Below are 8,966 nucleotides of genomic sequence, written 5' to 3' on the forward strand. Positions count from 1 at the left end.
GCAAGTTACAGACTAGAGATTCAGTATCCCTCACGTCAGCCTTCGGTTTGATTTGATGCAATCCGAATCTACCATATGTTTATATAAATAATAAACCATATCTAACACGCATGTTAGATGCTTAAACATTTAGCGGAGAAAAACATTAAGACTTGTTATTCTTATTTTTTTTTTATAACATAGTTGTTTTTAACATTTATGTAAGGAAACAAGACGTTTACACACACTTTTTAAACATATTATTTATAAAAATAATCATTTCTAACACAAATGTTTGGAAATGCAACGTTTAAAAAAACCCGATCTAACGCGCACGCTAGAATATTAGCGTTTACCCGAAACGAAAGGTTTACTAAAAACCATTTCTAACAAAATTGCTAGACATAAATGATTTCAAAATCGTTAAATTATACCAATAAAATCCCAACGGTTTTCCAAGACCATTTCTGGCATTATAGTTAGAATACAAACGACTATGAAAATCATTTTCAAAACCAAACAGTTAAATCCAACATTTCGTTTTGTAATACGGAATAGAATATAAGATTGCACCACAGTCTCTAAAAATCCAAACACAACAAGTTGTAATTTGCAAATAATTTCCAAAAAATATATATATTTTTATAAGATTATAATCTCTAAAATATTTTTATTTTAAACTATTTCGGGAGTCCAAAATCCTTATAAATAAGGTTTTAAAATTATAGCAATCTCACAAAATCCGTTTTAAGATTGTCAGACATGGGTCACAATATTATTTAAAAATAATAAAATAAGTATAATGATATTCTCGTTATACAAAAGAAATACCGTAGTGCAATATCGTGTACAAAACCAAAAAGGAAATAAAATAAAGTACAATTTATATATTAATATAAAGATTCATGTCGATGTCTTTGGTCAGAACTTCAGCAGAAACTTCTTAACTCGAGTCTTCCACTCATTGAATATTTTCACATTCGTCTTAGTTTTTCTTAATGTGGTTAACTCCATTAACTGCAACAAAAGATGAACAAAGCAATATATATTGAGCATGGTTGATGTATGTATTCAATACGCTTCCTTTAAAATAGATTTCAGGTCTCTACTAAAGAGCAGTCTGTCTCCCAAGATACAACAATCAGAACAGTTATATTGGTATGTACTGCCGGAGATGGCACTCGCACCAGAGATTACACTAGGTATATTGGTGTTTTTGAAAAGAAAAAGAATTGGAAGAATAATATGTTGCTGTAATCGAGTAGAAAGTATCCTCTATATGGGTTCCCAACATATATACGGGTCTTCATGTGTTCTCCATGCTCCAAATACCTCTCTTGTATATATCTATTTGCGTACATCTTTTCCCCTCTATCAAATGAGACACTAAGTCTACTAAATATACACGAGTTGTAGGTGAGCGAGGAGTCTCACTTAATTAGAGACTTAAGACACAAATAAAACTCATCAAGTTTCATAAAGAAACTCTACTCAATAGTTTCAACATATTAAGAGTTTAATATTAATAATTTAATATATTATTTTCCATTCACTAACTTATAATTTTCCAACAAATTCTGCACTTCGTAGTGAAAGTAAAGTGTAGGGGGTATCTGGAGTACCACATGGATACCCTCTAGATCCGCCATGTGAGAAAATATAAAAGTGTCTGTATATATATAATCATGTACCCTCTCATTAAACCTCATCCCTCTCCTAGAATCATGGCTAGTCATTGTGGCATGCCACTAATCTCCTCATTCCGATCGCCACCACAGATCAATATGGTTTTCAATTCGGCTCGTCGTCCAACCTACGTCCCTAACCGCATCTCTGACCCTAAATACATTCGTATTTTAGATACAACTCTTCGTGATGGGGAACAATCATCGGGGGTTGCATTTACACCAAAAGAAAAGCTTGATATCGCTCGTCAACTTGCCAAATTGGGTGTAGACGTCATTGAGGCAGGGTTCCCTGCAGCATCTAAATCCGAGGCAGAAGCGGTTAAGTTGATAGCACAAGAAGTTGGAAATACGAGCATTACGGACAAAAACTTTGGTGATCATGTGCCCGTGATTAGTTGTCTGGCAAGGTGCACCAAGAAGGACATAGACGTGGCATGGGAGGCTGTGAAATATGCAAAATATCCAAGGATAATGACGTTTATAGCAACAAGTGAGATTCATATGAAGTATAAGCTAAATATGACGAAAGTTGAAGTGCTTGAAAAGGCTAAAGGTATGGTGCAATATGCCAAGAGTTTAGGTTGTCATGACATTCAATTTTGCATTGAAGATGCTACAAGGTACGTGCATTATTATATTATTAAATTAAGTTCACTCATTTTAATATTCATTTACTATAGTAATTCGTAGTGAGATTCAATTAACTACACTTAATAAATTAAATTGTGAACCATTTATCAATAATAATTCGAACCGACAATTTAATCATTCACTCTTAACTTTTACTCTTACTGGATAATGTAACTCACGTAATAATTATAGATTTACACTTGATTTCAACACAATTTTGCTCATAAGAACGATCATGAACGAATCTAAGTGGGTTAGCCTTAATTGACAACGAAAGTGAAAGTTTAGAGTGTCATTGTTAGCTTATTTGGTCAACAATGGGCCACGAAGACATTGGAAATTTCATTGTTTACTTATTTGCGTGAGATTCATGAGATTCTTGGCTAAACTTTTATTGACAGATCAGAAAGAGAATTTTTATATGAGATTCTTGGCGAGGTTATTAATGCAGGTGCAACAACTGTTGGCATTGGGGATACTGTCGGCTGCAGCTTGCCCAACGAGTTTGGGCAACTCATTGCTGACATAAGAGCCAATACCCCTAGGATTGAGGACGTTATCATTTCTACCCACTGTCATAATGATCTTGGACTTGCTACTGCGAATACTTTACTCGTAATATATTGCATGCGTGCATATGTGTTACTAATTTTCTAGCCGTCTTTGTGTTCTAGTAACTTATGTGCCTTCTATCACTTCCAGGGGGCTTCTAATGGTGCAAGGCAATTAGAAGTAACAATCAACGGAATTGGAGAGAGAGCCGGTAATGCTTCATTGGAAGAGGTAGGTCGATCGGTTAATGTTGTTCATAGATGATTTAACCAAATCCATGCATGCGACCTTTAAAACTGTTAGATATAATATATTAGTCGGTGTTTATTTAACAATCTTTACTCACTAGAAGATATGATTCAATTAATTAGGTCGCTATTTAATTATCCTCACTGTAATTTATTAAATAGTTGATCAATAATAAACAATATATATTAGACCTTATATTATTCTGTAAAAACTATACTAACCTTGTTAAATGTATATGTACAGGTAGTGATGGCTATAAAATGTAAAAGTGAGTTACTGGATTATCTCTGCACCGGAATAGATACAAAACACATCAGCATAGCTAGCAAATGGTATGTGTGTGGTTACGGATTTAGAAGAAAAATTGAGGTGTATTCCAAAAAGTTTTTTTGGACCTTGAGGTATCACAACATTTGATCAGGGGGGGTCCGAATACATAGAATGAAGAAGAAAAAAATTTGCACTAATTTTACACTTCATCATAAAAGTTGAGAGGTATTCAGAAGACACCCCCTAGATCCGCCCCAGTGTATATATAGTCTAGGTGTGCATGTGTCAATATTAACTATAATATTAACCATATCTTTGTGTCTTTGTTTATTATAATTACTTAGGTGGAAGAGTACACTGGGATGCAGGTGCAACCACATAAGGCTATTGTTGGTGCTAATGCTTTTGCCCATCAAAGTGGGATCCATCAGGTCTTTCTTTGGTCATTCACAATTTAACTAAGCTTCAATTATTTGTATAACTGATCGCCCATGCATCATGCTTTCGGTGTATATAGGATGGTGTCCTAAAGAACAAAAGCACCTATGAACTCATTTCTCCTGAAGATATTGGACTTCACAGATCTAACGAGTTCGGACTTACACTCGGAAAACTTAGGTTATAATTTGAACATTGCATTTTAAGAAATTTATGTAGTTTCAAATTTTCTTAAACTGAAAAAACTTTTTTTTTTCTTTTTTCTCTTTCACACTAAAATCTTCTCGTTTGATGCCTCCTACACATGTATGAAATATATATAGGTGTGTTCACTGGTGAACCACAAAAGAGTATAGAAAACCGGAAGCTTTACATAAAAAAATCATAAAATTAAATTTATCTTTACATGTAAAAGACTCACTTTTACATGCATGAAGAAACATAGAAGCCATTTTGATAAAACTAATATGAATTGGTTGTTTTATGATCCTATTCTTAATGCTAGCTAGCACTTGCTTTAATTTATTTAAAATTCTAATTTCACATATATATTGTTATATGCATGCAGTGGAAGCCATGCTTTAAAAGTGAAACTCCGTGAGGTATTATGCAATGCTCGACTCATTTTGATCCATTGGTAACCTGTATTAATTTTTAATGTTTCTTATGTTTTTATCTGTTTTGGCTGTAGCTTGGTTATAACTATGACGGCAAGGAACTTAACGATATGTTTGTACGCTTTAAATTATTAGCTGAAACAAACAAGGTAGTCACAGTTTCTTTTTTATGGTGATCCATATCGTGTGTTTAGAATGTATAACTACCTACCTTTAACATCCATGCAAGATTTTAACGCATCCACTTATTGGGTCCTTAATTAATTTATGTCTATGCAGGTTATCACTGATGATGATCTAAAAGCATTGGCGTCTCTCTAAGCCTAGAAGAATAGATATCTAAGTAATGTTGAGTTCTTTTACCTTTTTTTTTTACTTTTATAATTAAGTTGTATTTGATCTTAAGACCACTAGCAAAGCGTCTTTATTTAATTAACATTTTTTTTTAATTGTCTTCATCGGTCATAAAGGTCCGTTCAATCTCTCCTCTTGCCCTCTTGGTTAAGCATGCGACCACACTTATTAATTAATTATATCAAACTAGAATTTTACAACGCGCTGGGGCAGTTGGTTGGTAAAGCTCGACCGTTACGATGGCGAGTTAACACGCATTCGATCAGTATCTGTTACGTTTATTACGGTATAAACAACCTTGATAAAATCCAATCGTTGAAACACAAAAAAATAAATTCATAAAATTAATATATAAAAAACAAAATATTTAAAACGACGTTTATTTGGTCAGTAAAACATAAGCATTGAGGTCTGCGCGGGTGAGTCGGTAAAACCCGTGCGTTGGAAAACCCCGAGCGTTGGAAAATCCGAGCGCTACGATGGCGAGTCAATGCAAATTCGGTCAGTTTTAAGTTACGCCATAACCAATTCATCATATTAACATATAAAAAATCTAAATATTTAAAACGACATTATTCGGTCGGTAAAACCCGAGTGTTGCAGTCCCTGGTGTTGTGTTGGTGAGTCGGTAAAACCCGAGGCATTGTCGGTGCCGCGCGTTGAGGCGTTAAGTCAATAAGAATTTAGTCGGTTTTGGATACGTTTGCTATGGTATCAGAACAAAAAAAATCAATAAAATCCCGGCGTTGGTAAAAACTGAGTGTCAACATTCGTCATTTTTCAAGCTCGAAACCCGCCCCATTTTAAAATTTCAATAAAATTCGGATCCATTTTTATTAATAAAAGTTGGATTTGTTTATTTTATTTATGATTTTAAAATTCATTATTACAATCTAATTAATTACAAGTTTCATTTCATAGCTTTATATCTTTATATCTTTTATGCATTTTATACCTTTATTCTCTTAATCTATCATAAGTTTCATATTACAAACTTTAATCATGTTTTGTTATTTATTCAAGTCATGCATTCAATCCAATTCATGGCCAAATTTATTAGTTTTATGTTTAATTAACATTTTTATGATCACATTGATTTCCTTTAATCAAAATTCCTATGTTACAAGTCCAAATTTATGATTATTATTCAACATTTTTAAGACTTTTTAACACAATTAAATTCTTTGACCAACTTAATCAAATTGAACACCCTTGACTCTTTTTTCCTAGAAATTGAGCTCATTTTTCTTCCTTCACTTTGTCACATTCACAATTACTAAATTCCTTCTTCTTGAGCTCTCTTTGGTGTTTTGCATAGCTTTGACTTATAAAGTCAAACCGATAAAGTTCAAAACTTTTTCTTATTATCTTTTATGTCCTTTCCTCGGGTATGTTTATGTTATTTTTATGCGTGTTTCCATCATTTAGAAACTTAATGCTATGTTAAACTTAACTTAACATTAGTATTAGTTCATCAAAAAACGAACTTGATTCGCTTACGTATTTATTCGGTTCAGTTTAGTTATTTTATAGATCCAACATCTAAAAACTAATTCTTTTCATTAAATCAACTAAAAAAAATATTTTTAACAAGTCGAAAAATAATGTGATTAACCATTATTATGACCCAAATTTTTATAAATAATTTAAAATAAACTCGCTTATATATTTTTGTCAAAAAGTCTAATAATAGACAATTATAAATGTAATATATATGTTTTTCTTACAAAGGTTTAAACACTAAATCAACAACCGGATTTGTCTAAGTCTTATGTTTCATTTTATTACCTTGATTCCTATTTTGAACCTAGAAATATTTTCTAGGGCCGCTCGTCGAACCAAACTCATCCGGTTCAGCTCGCTTAAACGCATAGTTCGCTTTTACTCGCTTATTTTAACATGTGAGTTTCTCACACCCCCTTTTTAACGCTTTTACATTTTTGGAAGTAGCATATATATCCTATTCAAGACATTTACTTAGTTATTTATTTTCAAACTACAATTCATGTTATGGACTTATATGTTTACTTGCTTAATTGCTTCAATTTCAATTCTAAGTGGTGGTTTCGATAATTATGATCATGCGCCCCCTCTTGCACTTAGGACCATGTTGTTATGAGCGGAAAAGGGTCTCATTATCCGAGTACGTTGGTTGTTACCAACTGGAAAGGACCTTGCGTGCGTTTATCTGAGTACGTTGTTTACCAACTGAAAGGACCTTGCTTGCGTTTTACACATGTTCATAGAATTACATGATTTTCTTTACGTATATATCAAACTTGTAAAATTCTCACCAACTACTTGTTAGTTGACTTTATTTTATATACGTGCTACATGTACGATTATTATAGGATGAAGCTCGATAAAGACACTAAACTTGGGTTTTTTAAACAAATGGACAAATTGTTTAGTTGTGTTTATTTATTTATTTTTTTTGTATTTTTTTGTTTTCAAATTTGTGTAGTTGAAATTAATTAATGATAATATTGTCACTTAATAGTGTCACATGTGTTTGAACAATCTGTACATCACACTTGGGCGTTTCCGCTTAAGCCGGGGTGTTACATGTTGTTAGCCCCTGAGCGTTGCGGAGGTGAATCGGTAAAACTTGGGCGTTGGTAAAACCCAAGCGTTGTCGGTCCTGAATATTATGATGATAAGTTGACACGAATTTGGTCGATTTCGATTATGTTCGTTACGATATTAGAACTAACGGTGTTGTGCCACTTGGACCAATAGATAGCCAAGCGGCACCAAACTTTACAATTATTATTTAGTATTAATGTAATTAGTCAGTTGCTTATTTAAGATGATTAATTAAGTTAACAAGGGCAAAATGGTTTTGTTAATGCTTATGTTGACTTGAATGGTTATGTTGACTTGAATGGTTCTTTTCAGCCAATGAGCTTTAAGCTCAGCAGACGTTGAAGGAAAAATGAATATTTGGATTGAAGGCTGCAAAGTTTTAAATTTGAATCCGATAACAGTGTAGACCAATTTTTGTACAATCTCCTTTAAAAAACAACTTCTTTAGGTAAAAATATCAAACAAACCTTCAAGAACTTGGATTCCAAATAAACGAGAGGACATGGTCTAAAGGTTGTGGGGAATGGACTATTCATGAAAACAAGTCAACCCATCAAAGGAAAAAATAAAATAAAAATGAAAATGCCTTTACATTATGCAATTTTTTTTGGATGGTGTGTGGGTCGGGTGAGTTAAGAGGGAAAGAGGAGAATATTAATTCCATAACAAGTTTACTAATTATCTAATTAGTACAAGTTAGAGGTTTGGCGTCGCAGAAGCTGCTTTGATGGATTTTTTATATTTAGTATTTGTTTTTCGTATGCTGTCACGTTTGGTTGTGGTTTTAAAACTGGTACTTGTGGGTATGGTTAAGTCCTCTTATCTCCGCTGCTGCTCAAGTTTGAGGCTCTATTATGGGCATCATTTTGTTTTATTTTTTTGTCAAAATTTGTGGGGTCGGCACTGTTGACTTATTACTTTTGGGTGGCACGTGTGCAGGACACCTGGCGATTTTCTCAGACTCATAGTCCGATCGTCTGCTTCGTGTTCTAATCGTGGATTTGTGGTTTCTACTCTATATTTTAGGGTTTCACTTAGGTTTGCCCGTTATGTTCAGTGTCTTCTTTGTTGTTTGGGATTCTCTGCGTTTGATGCTTTCTTTATGGTTCGGGCTTTTTCTTCAGAATGTTGTAGTTGTGCTTGCTGTTTGGTTGGCACAATTTGGAAGTTTATATGCTCTGTTTATTATCAAGTAAATGTCCTGTTCATTGTGGAATATGCGTGTAGTGCTAGGTCGACCGTTAACCATGCTTGCTGCTTGTAGATCGATGACGTTTTATTGTATGTGATAGCTAACTTGATTTGGATATAAACTGTTATCATGTTTAGATGTTGTTGGTGTTTGGTTTTACTTATTGGTCCTTCAAGTGTAGGTATTACCTTTTGTTATGCTAGTTTTGTATGTAAGCTAGTTAATGTAGGATGAGTGCAGTTTTTCTGCAAATTTTAATGAAGGGTTTGTTTGTGATTAGGTTGGTAGGCTTTAACTAGTACATTGTGCAGAGACAAGGTATTTTTTTTCTTCTTTTTTTGGGCTAATTAAGTCAGGTCACTAGAATATTTTGAGTTTCTTAGTTAAGCTTTATGCGTTTGTTTAATAGTG

At 33.4% G+C, this 8,966-nt stretch overlaps 1 protein-coding gene across 1 annotated transcript; it reads left to right on the forward strand.

Annotated features, from left to right (window-relative positions):
* Positions 1–1,763: 1,763 nt before the first annotated feature.
* LOC143569408 (2-isopropylmalate synthase A-like) lies at positions 1,764–4,744 on the forward strand. The gene is made up of 9 exons (XM_077055332.1): positions 1,764–2,287; positions 2,699–2,912; positions 3,000–3,080; positions 3,342–3,434; positions 3,713–3,799; positions 3,886–3,986; positions 4,375–4,408; positions 4,498–4,572; positions 4,703–4,744. The coding sequence occupies exons 1-9, from the start codon at positions 1,764–1,766 to the stop codon at positions 4,742–4,744; spliced, it is 1,251 nt and encodes a 416-aa protein (XP_076911447.1).
* Positions 4,745–8,966: the final 4,222 nt, after the last annotated feature.

Source organism: Bidens hawaiensis, unplaced genomic scaffold (genome assembly GCF_021521415.1).
Source record: "Bidens hawaiensis isolate Kalapana, Puna unplaced genomic scaffold, B.hawaiensis_p1.1 tig00024469_1, whole genome shotgun sequence".
Classification (NCBI taxonomy): Eukaryota; Viridiplantae; Streptophyta; class Magnoliopsida; order Asterales; family Asteraceae; genus Bidens; species Bidens hawaiensis.